At 44.6% G+C, this 14594-nt stretch overlaps 1 protein-coding gene across 1 annotated transcript; it reads left to right on the top strand.

Annotated features, from left to right (window-relative positions):
* Positions 1-10729: 10729 nt before the first annotated feature.
* On the top strand, positions 10730-13116 carry LOC105045558 (scarecrow-like protein 3). The gene has a single exon (XM_010923891.4). The coding sequence runs from the start codon at positions 11295-11297 to the stop codon at positions 12765-12767; it is 1473 nt and encodes a 490-aa protein (XP_010922193.1). The 5' UTR covers positions 10730-11294; the 3' UTR covers positions 12768-13116.
* Positions 13117-14594: the final 1478 nt, after the last annotated feature.

Genomic DNA, 14594 nt, shown 5'->3' with positions numbered 1-14594 from the left:
CATAAAGTTCCCCTCACAAAAGCTCTCTCTCTCTTAGAGACCCCCCCGAACCCCTGAAGAGCCTGGCGACCGCTGTCCAGGAGCCTCCTGCTCCTTCTCTCTCAGCGCCCTAGCCTCTCTCTCTCCTCTGGTTCGTACGGCGGCGAGAAACCGAACCCCCACTTCCCTCTGTTTCGTCTCAGGCCTTTTTAAAGGCTTAAACATGGGTTTAAACTTGATTAGAGAGGGATTAGGAGTCCTAAACAAAGCCAAAAAACCCCCTGGACCGTCGGATCAAGACCGGGAGCCACCTGGGCCGTTGGATCGCGCTCCGGTCCACGCGGTCCACAGGCCGCGCCGTGGACCACCCGGTCCACGGTGGACCGAGGCAAGGGGCCAGCAGGCCTGGGTCGCGCGTCCCGCACGGGCCTGGGTCCCACGTCCCGCGCGCCGCAGTCTGCGGCCGCACCGCTGCCGCCGGTCGCCGGCGGTCCTCCGCCGCCTCGATTCTCGTGCCAACTTCAAAAGCTCGTATCTCCTCCATCCGAGCTCCGATTCAGGTGATCTTGGTCTCGTTGGACTCCGTTTTTCGTCGCGAACCTCGCTGTGGGCTCAATGTGGGCTGAATCTCGAGGCGTCAAATCCTAACAATCTCCACCTCGACTCGATATTCGGCCTCTTCCAAACTCCGAGAGCTTCTGGATCTCCTCGCCCCCATGCCCTGGGGCAATCGCCTGCTGATCATGGATGGGCAAACATGGGAGTCGAGCCAGGCTGCTCGATCCTATCTCCGTCGTATGCTGTGCTCCTCCTGACCTGAGACCTGCTCGGGGCATCATCCTGCGGCAATAGGAATCTTACCTTGCGACGTCGCCTCTCGTCCTCCCGAGTCTCCTGTCTCGTGCCCGATCCGCCTCCTGGAGCTCCACCTCGCTCTGGGCTCCACCTGACTCCCGATGCTCCACCTCGCACTGGGCTCCCTGCCAGGTAATAATGTCCTCTGCTCCCCTTCTTCCCCTCCAGAACAATCCTATCGCCGCGTAGCACCCTCAGGATTCCTCCACCAGCTACCGTCCTGTAGCCTCTCGAATCCAGTCTGCTAAGTGAGATAAGATTCCGCCTGAAATCGGGTATGTATCGGACCTCCCCCAATCTCCTCACTGCACCGTCATGTGTCCTCCAGCTGACCGTCCCAATGCCTTTGATCACACAGCTCGATTCATCCGGCAGATATACAGTGCTCTCACTGTTCTCCAGGGAGTCAAACTGCTCCTCTCTGCAACACACATGATAGGGGCATGCAGAATCTAATATCCACTGCTGGGAAGAAGCAGATACCTCGTCAGATATCTCAAAGACATCTCCATCTAAATCACTGCCGGCCTTCGCTACAGCAGCCACCGTCCGATTTTTCAGTTGAGGGCAATCTCTGGCTAGATGCCCCAACTCCTCACACCGGTAACACCTGATTTTGCTCAAGTCCCTCCCGGACTTAGACCGCCCTCGTTGCGATCTCCTGTCACTCCGTCTACCGCCTCCTGCACCTCCAGAAGCCACCAAAGCTGAGCTATCGACACCTGAGCTCGAAGCTGGGTTCTCCCTCCTGAGAACCTCGTTCTGGAGTATCGCCGCGGTGACCTCGTCCATCTTGATAGTGCTCTTCCCCATTAGAAGAGCAGTCACCAAGGACTCATACGAAGAGGGAAGCGACGCCAGCAAAACCAGCACCCTGGTCTTCTTTTCAACGTTCTCGCCAACGCTGAGAAGGTCGGTGAGGATCTTCTGGAAGTGGCTCAAATGCTCCTGCACGCTCTGTCCCTCAGTCATCCGCAGTTGGTAAAACTGCCTCCAGAGGAAAAGAGTATTGGTGAGAGACTTCACCATGTACAACTCCTCGAGCTTCGACTACAGCACCGTCGGAGAAGTCTCGCTCAGCACATGGATCACCACCTCATTCGCCAGGTACATGCGGATGGTACTCATCGCCTGCATCTGTAGCCGTTTCCAATCCCGCACCTCCATGGTGGTCGGCTTCTCATCGCACAAGAGAGCATCGATTAACCCCTGTTGGATAAGCGCGTCCTTCACCCTTGCCTGCCACAAGGAGAAATTGCTCTTACCATCGAACTTGTTGATCTCCATCTTGATTGTTCCTGTTTTCTCCATCTTCAGTCTTGCTCACCACCACTGCAGTCTGCATCCTTGTACCGCCTTGCTCTGATACCACTTGTTGGGTGGATGTCTGGCCAGGACACCACCTCTCAAGATCCTTTCAGTACCACGCGATGTAGCAGGAAGAAAGAAGAAACAAAACAAAAGGAAAAACAATCAAAATACGTGGATCAGCCACAAAAGGGCTCGCCTCCACGGGGCATGCAAACTTCACTATGAAAAAGAAATTTTACAAGAGGAGACCTCACCCTCAACCCTTGTACACCCAATTCTCTCTCACATAAAGTTCTCCTCACAAAAGCTCTCTCTCTCTTGGAGACCCCCCTGAACCCCTGAAGAGCCTGGCGACCGCTGTCCAGGAGCCTCCTGCTCCTTCTCTCTCAGTGCCCTAGCCTCTCTCTCTCCTCTGGTTCGTACGGCGGCGAGAAACCGAACCCCCACTTCCCTCTGTTTCGTCTCAGGCTTTAAACCTGGGTTTAAACTTGATTAGAGAGGGATTAGGAGTCCTAAACAAAGCCAAAAAACCTCCTGGACCGTCGGATCAAGACCGGGAGCCACCTGGGCCGTTGGATCGCGCTCCGGTCCACGGAATAGTGCCGTGGACCGTGAGAAACGTGTGGGAAATGCCCACGCGGTCCACAGGCCGCACCGTGGACCACCTGGTCCATGGTGGACCGAGGCAAGGGGCCAGCAGGCCTGTGTCGCGCGTCCCGCGCGGGCCTGGGCCTGGGTCGCGCGTCCCGCACGGGCCTGGGTCCCGCGTCCCGCGCTGGCCTGGGACGCGCGTCCCATGCGGGCCTGGGACGCGCGTCCCGCGCGCCGCCGCCTGCGGCCGCACCGCTGCCCCGCCGCCGGTCGCCGGCGGTCCTCCACCGCCTCGATTCTCGTGCCACTTCAAAAGCTCGTATCTCCTCCATCCGAGCTCCGATTCAGGTGATCTTGGTCTCGTTGGACTCCGTTTTTCGCCGCGAACCTCGCTGTGGGCTGAATCTCGAGGCGTCAAATCCTAACAGATCTCTTTGTGAGGGAGCACAACACCTGTCATGTTTTCAACCCATGCCCACTGTCCAACTGTGCAATGCCCTAATGCTGCTAGAGATGCATGCATGCTTCTTAATCTAAACTTGTCCACATCAATATTCAATACCATTACTCAACTAAAAGAAATTATATATAACTAAAAAAAACATGTGGTGTTACAATGACATGTTTGGTCTGATGCTTGGTCTGCTAACTTGCATGGATGTTTTGAGGATGTTTTTTTGGGTTAAAACTAGAAATGGAATGTAATGGTGAAATGTTTCAGGTTATGGTTGTTTATGATGGGATGTCCATTGGTATTGTAGATGCTTTAGTGCTGCTGTATTTTTCGTCCCCGCCACCATGGTTAAACAGTTTATAAAAAAATTGATTGTTTGGTTTGCCACTTGTTGGCTTGTTATTTATGCTGTACAATGGATCAGTCTCTTGATTAGAAATGCTGCCTAATTGGTAGATTAGAAAAGCTGCCTAATTGGTAGTAGCTATCTAATTGATAGATAATGTAATTTAAGTGCATGACAGACATGTGGATGTTATAGCTATCTAATTGGTAGATTGTGATCATGGCATGAAGCAAATTTAGCTGATGGTAGTTCCAGTTCTCATTCAGTGTGATGAATTGGCAGTTTCATTCAGTGTAATGAAAGATAGCTGACCACACATACAGTACCGTAGCATAACCTAAAAATGTTTAATTAAAAAATATTTTAATTCAAACGACTATATTTGGCCATGCATTGACATTGAAATAATTTCAGATAACTTATCATTTGATGGAAGAACTGGGGGAAAATGATGGTTGAAGACTGGCTTAGAATTTCATCAAACAGGTGGTATGTGGAAATCAGTAAAGGATATTCTTTGCATGATCTATCAGTGGTGCGAAGCGGCTTTGCCCCGGGGAGCGAAAGGTTATACCTTAGTAAGCGAACAGTGGTTCTTCTATGTAGGGTATTCCCCCTTTACTCTCTTAACGTCGAGCTAAGTGACTTTGCGTAGCGTAGTAGAATGAAGGCTACGCACCGACGCTCTCTTATCTATTAGCCTAAGCGTCTTCGCTAACTCGCTCGCCTACTAAAAAGAAATAGTAGGCGAGGCTAGGCTAACTCAGCCGCTGACTTCGACTGTACTGTAGTGGGCTTTCATCGCCTTTTCCTTTATAACCCTTTCTCATGTTCTTTCATTCATCAAGTAGGCGAACCTAGAGGTCCTTAGTAGCGTTGACAAAGAAGAACAGCCGGTTAAAAGACAGCTAACATTTTGTCAGAACAGTGATCAAATGGGGAAAAGATGACCTCCGGTGGAGAAGACTAATACGTTAATGAATGCATAAACCCACGACATCATATCTACTGTCAAACACCGCCGACGAATATCAAAGAGACGATGACACATCCTCCATGCCTCTCGGACGAGTTTAAATGTTCAGTCGCCACGATCTAGCGCCTCGGCAATAGGAGATGCTTCTCGGCAATAGGGATGGAGATCGGGAGTGGGGAAGCCATGGGAAGAGGGGACGCCGAAGAGGAACGAGGAATCAGGTCAACTTGAAAAACTACCGTGTGAACTATTCAAATTGCTGCAGATTTGCCTTCGGATTTGGAAAAAATTGCACGCACTGGCCACGATCATGCTTGGCCATGGGAGATAACCGGTATCCTATCTGAGACCGTTGATTCTCAATTTAACGATCAAAATTTTTTATAAAAAAAAATAATAATATGAACCTTTGAAATACCGTAGTAAAATCCTTAAAATTTTAATGGCATGTGATAGACCTTTCAATTCATAATAAAAAATGTAATCGCCTTCAAGTATGTTTGTCTTTCCCTATGCCACCCATTCATAATAGACAAAGCAATTGTTTTGTGATACTTATTTCATCGCGCTGCGGAGTTATCTTGTGAATCTTTATCAATTTATCAATTGGAGAGGGATTGAAAATAACAATGAAGACAAAAAAAAAAAATTGGGAGATTAGATGACAGATGCTTATCCTAAATAATATCACAGGTCTTATCCAAAAAGAAAAATAATATGACAGGTGATGCTTGTTAGTTATGATATGCCTGAAATGCGTGAACCGTTCACATGTTTAGTGTTGTATATTTAAGGACTGTTTTTGTCCTCAGAGCCCCTCTTCTCTATTTCTTTGGCGTTTGTTTCGCAGGTTGAGGTCGAGCAAGTAGGCTAAGCCTACTCAAACGCATCATGCTAGACCTACCGAACAACGTGAAAACATTAAATTTAAGCCGGCGCCGATGTCACGAATTTAAGCCATCAGACCAACTGCGTGAAGTAACAATGGCAGACATCTAATTCAAATTTAAATGGAATTACTGGTTTATACAGCTTTGACAGGGCACGAATAGTTATTCCAAACACATAAGGTTTTATGTATTGAGATAAGTTTTATTTATTTGGTGATGAGATAAGTATTGATTGGTTCAGGAAGGTACTGAGATTGAATTATTGGAATTAATGGGATTTGATGACCCATAGCTCAATTTATTTGATCTACTATCATTATCATCATGGAAAGAAAAAGGCAAGGAAGGAGGGGAAAAACTATGGATCTGAATTTGCCAAATAAAAATTACATGGATAAAAAAAAAAAAAAATAAATCCCATAGATAAAACTATCACCACATTACTCTTCACATATTATACTAAATTTGAAATGAAATACATACATACTGACATCTGTCCCCTAAATTTAAAAACTACCATCCACTATAAGCCTTCCCACTGATAGCTTTGCATCCTCCAATGTCTCCATCCCACTATTTTGTACTAAGCTACAACCAGAGTTCGCCATTAGCAACGGCTTTTTCTCTACCTTCCACGCGGACAGTTATAAAGCTGCTGTCTTCAGTCCGTCCACCTCACTGAAGGCAAATCCTCACCTAATGGCGAGTAGTCCTTCTCTTGCATTGTACCTTGAGGTTAAATTGAAGCTCTCCCAACTGGGGACATGAAGGACCATGCATTAACTTGATTGTGTGGAGAGCTGGACACGCCATGCATGAGTCCGAACGAGTAGTTGCTGGACACAGCTCAAAAAAGTTCGAAGATATGCACTTCGACGTAAAAACAAGTGGATCTTGTCTGTATTGGATTTGGATGACTCATATCCACTGCTTGCTTAAATTTCAAATTTCAGGTTTAAATGCGCAAGCGTGTCTGAGAAAGGGTACAAAGAAGAGATCGGTGTGATGCACACAGGTGAGGGTGGAGTTGGTTGTAGGTAGGTGGGATGAGATTTATGGACACTGAAGTGAAGAAGGTTGACCTTTTTGTCAATTTTTCTAATTTTGAGAAATTTTAACATTAGGTATGATCTACCAAAGTGACGGGCATTACTGCTTGCTCGACAGGTAAGGTTGAAAGCCCTTCCTTTCCCTATCAAGGGATGTACCAACCTTCTATGCTTTCAGGTTGCCAAAACAAAGAAAGAGAGAAGCACATCATTTATTAGGGTTAAGAAATGATTTTCTATTTCTTGTCTCGGCTTGCAAGCAAAATTGGAAGAAATACCTGACATGAAGCATAAAAATAATTTAATATGAAATAAAATTTATTTATTTATATATTTATTTTGAGTTTAACCAAGATAAAATTTATTTTTTATTAATCAATTCGGTCCGACTAGAGTAGCTCATCAATGCCTGCTTGTTTGGCAGGTCTACTTGAAAGAAAGAGAATCTTGACATCCAATTCTTTGTTGATAATCCTTTATCTTTTTATTTTCGAGCATCTTGTTGACAGCCACTTAACATGAAGTATTTGCACAGCTAACCATTACATATTTAGTCTTTTACCAATATAATTGTGATGGTGGATATCAATTATGCATTGAGCATACCTTGAATATTTATATAAAACTTGGGAATCTAAATAATACGTTCTTGCCAGTTTTTTAGGTAAATTTTTAGATTGTTACAAATGACATCAGAGTTTATCTGGACCGTAGCTCATATGAACTACAGGATATTATAAAATGAATTTGTTGGAGCTAGCAATGGACAAATCATAATGCTTGTAATTATATTTGAATGAATTTAAATCCTTAGTTTGATCAAAATATTTGGACTTAAATGGGGAAGTACGTGAGGATCTATGTAGGTATATTTAATTTTATATTAGTTATTCATTAAATAAATTTTAAATATTTATGTAAGATTTAAATATCTAAATAATACTTCTTACTTAGTTTTTTTGAATGAAATTCTGAACTGTACAATAATTATATATATTTACACATAGTTACGTCAGTTTCTATATGCAGTATTGTACATATAACAATGACTTTATATAAAAGGCTTCAATCAAGGGCCAAAAATAAAACATCCCCTCAACAAGAACTATTGATTGATCCACGGGCAAGCCCTCAATTTACTCAATTTAGATTTTTTAAATTTTTTTAAAAAACTTCTATATCTTATTGCTCTGCAAATCTGAAATCAACCTTTCCATAAACTTCTTGTTTGAATATCACGGGAAAACAAAATTTGAATGGCACTAAAAAACAAATATTGGTCATTCAAGAGTACATCAAAGTGGACCCAAATAAGACAAAATCTACAAGAAAAAGATATAAATGGCAAAATTCATCAAGAAAAGATGCACAAAAAGTATGGTCACACATTGGGAACCTATGAAGAGGAAGGTACCATTTTATATCCAATACAGCACTAATAGAGAATTTAGAAGTCAGATCAGATCCACCAACTCCGCGATGGATCAGTCCAACTATAAATCAACATACACAAATATAAAAAAAAAAAAAAATATCAGAGCAACGTAAATATGTTTATGCATGTTGGTTTATGATTGGGCTGATCCATCGATGGATATGATACAATTAGTAATTTTTCTCTAGATTTGGAAGACATTTTTTCTTCTGATATATTTGTCTTCGAAAGAGTGTACTACTATTGCTTCAGGAGCCATCCCTTTAATCAGAGAGAGAGAGAGAGAGAACAAGCAGCACCAATATATTAGATTCCACTTCTGACTGCTGTCCTGAACCTGAGAGTGCCTCCACCGACTCCACTGCACCATGTTTCCACTCCTCTGTGATCCACCTCCAACGTGTCCCCCACTTACACCTGGAGACATATCTAAGCTCATATTCCATCTGTTCAGGCTGCACCAAACACGACAAGGGCAACTTCCAAGCTGGATTTGTTGCATCTAACGCCAGAGCTGTTTCTGTGAAAATGTACGCATAATTCGTAAATGTCCAGCTCTTCCCATTTGTCTCCACTGGAAGAATCAATCGGAACCTTGGTCAATTGAGATTGGTCGAAAATATAGAAAGCTTTGCGAATAATTTGACTCAGAAATTTGGAAGATAGTCAAAAGTGGAACGTTTGAATGTGTTCATATAAGCGATGGCACTGCGTGTAGCAATATCGAGAACACTGGTAGAAGAGGGAAGAGTTCTTAGAGGACAACTTTTATTGACAGGGTGAAAACATGCATATATATAGGTCATAATGAACAGCTGGTTTTAAGATCTGCGTTACATGGATGATGCCGATAAAATTCATCAATAGTGCATACAAATGTGATCATGTTCCAAACAAAGATCTTGAAGCTTGCAATTACTACAATCTGCCTTTGTAGGAAGAATGAAGTTGATATTGCTTGCCTGTTCTACTTCTTTGTACATTTGGCTTTTTATTAAATAAATTGGATGACTAATGGTTTAATATCATGAGTCTCCATATATTTCAAAAAAAAAAAAAGGTTCATATTGCTTGGTGGAACTGATCCATGCCCTAAACATGCCAATGTATGCAAATAGTTCTAATCGCATATAAGAAACATGGATGATTTAAGAGAATTGAGAAATTGAGGGAATAAAACATTAGTTACATTACTCAGATAGGTGTGATGCAATTGTATCAATAAACAGGAACTGTTGCTTACCGCATGTAACTGAAATGACCAGATATAATTACCTTGCTTAATATTGGTCATCTGCTTCAGTTCCGAGTTTATTCCATGAAATTCAATTTTTGGTAATAACTTGGGCTTTCTTGGGATGCAATGAGAAAATTTATTTTCATCCTGACTTGATTTCAGAGTTTATTTTTGTTATGTCAGTATAGTCATGACTAAAATGCAGAACACACACACACACACACACACACACACCATCAATCATTTAACTTCTCATGGAAATATAGTATAATGAACATGTTGAACTAGTTGCTTGTTTTATGCAAATCATCAAATGACTTACAAGCTTGTAGTTTAGCTACTTTGATTAAGGAGCGTTTCTCTTTTGGTTGAAGTATTTCATCTCTTTGTTCGAGCACATGGAGATAGACCTACTAAGATAACCCTCAGCTGAGCACCAAAGCAAGCTAACAACTATTGGCAAAATTATGAATTTAATAATACTTTAAATTACTCTGTTTATGCACTTTATGGAGTGATAACCGAACTCCCTAAAAATATCAGATGCACTTATTTGGCCCTCTCTCACTTACGAGCAGAGTATGTAAATACGCGTGCACCATAGAAGGAGTGCATTTTTCCCTGTCAACAATTTTTTCGGCTAACATTTTGAAAGAGTTCATGTTTGAGAAGTATTCCCCATACTACAATATAATATATATTCATGAACATATAAACATGCAAGCATGCGTATATAAAATTACATAAAATTTTACTATGTTGTTATTTCCATGGTTGACCATCTTAAAATCCTCCGTCAAATAACCTTTCCCTGTGTTTTCCTTTTGTGTGTGTGTGTGTGTGTTTTTTTTTTTTTGGGTACAATTCAGTTACAAATATGGAATCTCCCAGTCACGAAATTGTTGTGTGTCATGAATTGACTTTAAGAACAAATGACAGCAGAAGGGTGGATCCCTGCTTGCAGAAAAAGTTGTCCTCATCCCACAGGAATAAAGAGAGCAAGTCTGATCACGTGATTGACACATGCGACCTCGCTCCTCCTCCTCCTCACCATCCGTCCTAAAAGCCCAAAACCCAAACGTCACCCCAGCTTTCCAACCTTCTTCCACCTAGCACCGTAATAAACCCAAGGACAGCTGTGGGAGAGACACCCAAACCCCAAACATAAAGTGTGAAAGAGCGACCATATCAGAGCTACAGCCCTTCTTCACTCATCCTTGTCTTACCTGAATCTAATCCCACGCGTCTCCACACCTGTCACAAGTGAAACAGGAGGCAAATTAAGAAGGTTACTCCAACACAAGGGGACCATGCCCTGGGCTGGAATCCTTTTCTCCAAGCTCTTTGTTTCCTCTTCCTTGACACCGGAGGGGGAAGGGAACGTTTGGACGAGCCCAGCCGTGCACAAGATGACAAACGAAGTGGCCTTGGACTTGGAGGCATCCGGTGAAGGGAACCGCTGTGCGCAGCCTTTAGGCACCCCTTAGGACTCCCGATGCGGTTCTTCACGGTAAAATGGGTGGATGCAAACCCGGTTTGGGGTGGCGAGGGTATGCAATTGGGTACGCGAGAAAAGTGCCGGGTCGCGAAACTGCTCGTCCATCAAACTAAAAACAAAAGGCCACAAGGACTGATGCCTCGGTCCTTGGTATGGCGCGGCTGGACTGTAGTGGGGATATGGAATATAAGCCGGGCCTGCCATTATTCCCATCCTCCCCACGCCACGACAAGAGACTTAACTGATTAAAATAAAACCGAAAGGAGCGTTGGCTGTCCGGAATGGAAACAGAGATGGGGTAGAAAAAACGGGCTCTCCCTCTCACAAATTCCATATTCCCTCGGGTTCTCCCATGCCGACGCTGGACCAGTATAATCCATCCAAAAAAACGCTTCGCACTCGTCGCTAGCCCTTCCAAAAACCCTCCACTTTTCCGATCCATTTCACCATAAAAAAAAAATTGACTCCCAGTCCATTTCACTATAAAAAAAAATTGACTCCCCATCCCAAACCTGGCCACAAGCTCGCTCTCTCTCTCTCTCCACGGAGAAAAAGAGAGATATTGCAGTGGGAGTTGTAGTTGCAGAGAGATTGCGTGGAGTTTTCTGTTTTCGTTGTTTTGGATTCCTGTGGAAGACTTCGTCGAAAAATCCATCTAGTAGTAATATTGTTGATGGGAGGGATGATGCAGGACGATGGATCATCGTCGGTGACATCATCATCGCTGCAATGTTTCTCGTTGATGTCCCTCTCGCCGGCAGCGCAGTTGATATCGCCGCCGGTGACGTGGCTGGGAGAGATGAAGTCCGATGAGAGGGGGCTGTATCTGATCCATCTCCTCCTCAACTGCGCGAACCACGTCGCCGCCGGCAAGCTCGAGCACACCAACACGTGTCTCGAGAATATCTCACTTCTTGCTGCTCCCGACGGCGACACCATGCAGCGCATCGCGTCCCACTTCACGGAGGCCCTCGCCCGCCGCGTCCTCCGCTCTTGGCGGGGCCTCTACCGCGCCCTCCACCCGCCGTCGGTGGCGTCGACACGGCCGATGCCCGAGACCCTCCTCGCCCGCCGCCACTTCTTCGACCTTTGCCCCTTCGTCCGCCTCGCCTTCCTCGTATCCAACCAGGCCATCCTCGAGGCGATGGAGGGGGAGCGCATGGTCCACATCGTCGACCTCGGCGGCGCCGCCTCCGACGCTGCCCAGTGGGCTGCGCTCCTTCAGGCCCTCCGCGCTCGCCCGGAGGGACCGCCCCACCTCCGCCTCACCGTCGTCCACGACCAGAAGGAATTCCTCGACGTCGCCGCCATGCGCCTCTCCGCGGACGCCGAGCGCCTGGACATCCCCTTCCAATTCCACCCCGTCCATGCCCGCCTTGACAACCTCGACGTCGAGATGCTCCGCGTCAAGACTGGCGAGGCGTTGGCCATCAGCTCCGTGCTTCAGTTACACACCCTTCTCGCCGCCGACGATGAAGCCGCCGCCGTCGCCGGCCACCAAAGGAAAACTCCGTCACCCTTCACCAAGAATTCAAACATGTCCCATCTGCACAGAATCGTCCAGATGAGCCACCCGGGCACGCTGGGGGAGCTACTGGAGAAGGACCCGGTCAACGTGTACAGCCCGAGCCAGGACTCGGCGTCGTCGTCGCCGCTGGCATTAACGCCGTCGCCGAAGACGGAGAGCCTGTTGGCATCCCTATGGGGGCTGTCGCCGAAGATCATGACGGTGGCGGAGCAGGAGTCGAACCACAACGGGCCGATGCTGATGGAGCGGTTCACGGAGGCGCTCAATTTCTATGCGGCATTGTTCGATTGCCTGGAGTCGACGGCGCCGAGGATGTCGGAGGAGCGGGCGAGGGTGGAGAGGATGCTGTTCGGAGAGGAGATCAAGAATATCATCACCTGCGAGGGCGCCGAGAGGAGGGAGCGCCACGAGAAGCTGGAGAGATGGGTGCAGAGGCTGGAGCTCGCCGGGTTCGGGAGGGTGCCGCTGAGCTACTTCGCAATGCTGCAGGCCAGGAGGCTGCTGCAGAGCTACGGGATCGAGGGTTACAAGGTGAGGGAGGAGAAGGGGTGTTTCTTTATTTGCTGGCACGATAGGCCCCTCTTCTCTGTTTCAGCTTGGAAGTTCAAGAGATTTTGAGTGAGTGAGTTGTGGAGAGTACTGGTTGGTTTTTCCTCAACATAACATCTCGTGTAAAGGGTTTAATTTTGTTTATTTAGCTTACTTTCTTGAAATGCACCACATTTTTGACTAGAATGTGGTTTCTGGATTATTTTATTTTAAGTTTCATTTGCTCAACTCCACCTTGGAAATATGCTGTTGTGGTATGTGGAGGGGATGTGAGCAATTTCTCTTCGAACATTGGGCTTGTGGAAATGATGTCTGTCATCGGATTACCCTTTTTTTGATCTCCATGAGCTCTCTTATTTTTGGGTTCTGTGATAGATCTTCTGAAAAATTTGAAATCTATCTTCTTCACATTTGCTCATTCTTTTTTCCCTTTCTCGGGTAGGAGCTCTGTCATTCAACCGTGCCATTTTTGCAAACAGACCTTTTCTCTGGGTTGAGGAGGGTTTTGTTTTGCTGTTTCTAATTCCATGTGATGCCACTGTTTTGTAGACTTATGGATGGCTTGAAAAGCTCTCCTCTATATTCTCCTGCTATTCTTAGCCAGCACATGGCTGCCTTCCTGGGGGAACCAGATACCTAACATTGTCAACTCGTGGCCCTCATGTATGCTGGAAGACTTGTCTCTTCATTGGGCATCACAACTCTGGTTCACTCTATTGTGTCAGTAGCTTTTGATTTTAACTTGGTTTCTCTGGTGTCTTGCGAGCTTGGTATTGGTTAATGCTGTGCCACTCCCATGATAACAAATTTCTAAAGGGAACGAGAGTTTTCCGAAAATTGGCAAATATATGAGACGCCCTTCTAGAAATTCCTGTGGCTGTGAGATGCTAATGATAATTGTTATGCAATTGATAGGCAGTAATTGAACTGCTCAGAGTGTGTCATGGTGCAGAGATTAGAATTTGAAACTGGTGTATGCCCCTGCAATCAATTTGCAGACACAAGGGATTGAATTAGTTGTTGAACAGAGAGGCAATGAATAGGATCATGGGATTTGAAACATTCTGCGAGGATCATGACCATCGATAAGATTTAAGATATCCGTCATTTCTGCAAATGCTTTCTCCCACCTTTACTTTGAAATTGGGTGAAAACAAAGGAAAGAAAGTTGATGCAACGTAAGTTTGAAATTGTGCACTTCTGAAGGGACGTTAAGGCGGCTTCTTTGTACTTTTGTTCTTTGACTCGTCTGCTAATTGTTAGCGTGATGATCCATTCGGATGCGTATTTAATTTTATATAAAATATTTATTAAATTTTTTTTAAATAATTATATAAAATTAAAAAATTAAAATAATATATTTAGATTAATTTTTTTAGATGAGATATTACTTTGTATCAAATCATATTAGGATGGACCAGATCTATAAATCATATGGATTAAAGAATACTGCAATATAGGTTTATTGATTTGATCATGGATCGATCACGGTGTTTATGAATGAATATATAAATTTGAACTTTTTATCTGACGAGGATACTGTTTAAACAGAAAAGTATGTGATGATCCGTATGGACATGTATTTAATTTTAATTAATTATTTATTAAAAAATTTTTAAATATTTATATAAAATTAAAAAATTTAAATAATTGATTAATATTTTTAAATGAAATTTTGGGTCGTTACAGTTAGCTATCTCTATCCATGGTGGTCATAGTTTTGATCTCCGTTAGCTTTCACTTTTATTGTTTCGGATGCTTTGGTTTGTGGGATTATTATTAGGCATCAATATCCATTATAGACCTAGTTTTGATCTCCATGAGCTTTCACCCCTCTTGTTTTCTGTGTGGTTTCTGCATTACAAAAAGACAAAATATTGAATAGGTTTGGAATCT

The sequence above is a fragment of the Elaeis guineensis genome, chromosome 5, assembly GCF_000442705.2.
Source record: "Elaeis guineensis isolate ETL-2024a chromosome 5, EG11, whole genome shotgun sequence".
Lineage (NCBI taxonomy): Eukaryota > Viridiplantae > Streptophyta > Magnoliopsida > Arecales > Arecaceae > Elaeis > Elaeis guineensis.
The sequence above is the reverse complement of the archived record's forward strand: the minus strand, read 5'-3'. Positions and strand labels throughout refer to the sequence as shown.

Excerpts from the sequence above, each read along its gene's own strand:
- LOC105045558 (XM_010923891.4), top strand. The coding sequence starts at position 11,295 with ATGGGAGGGATGATGCAGGACGATGGATCATCGTCGGTGACATCATCA.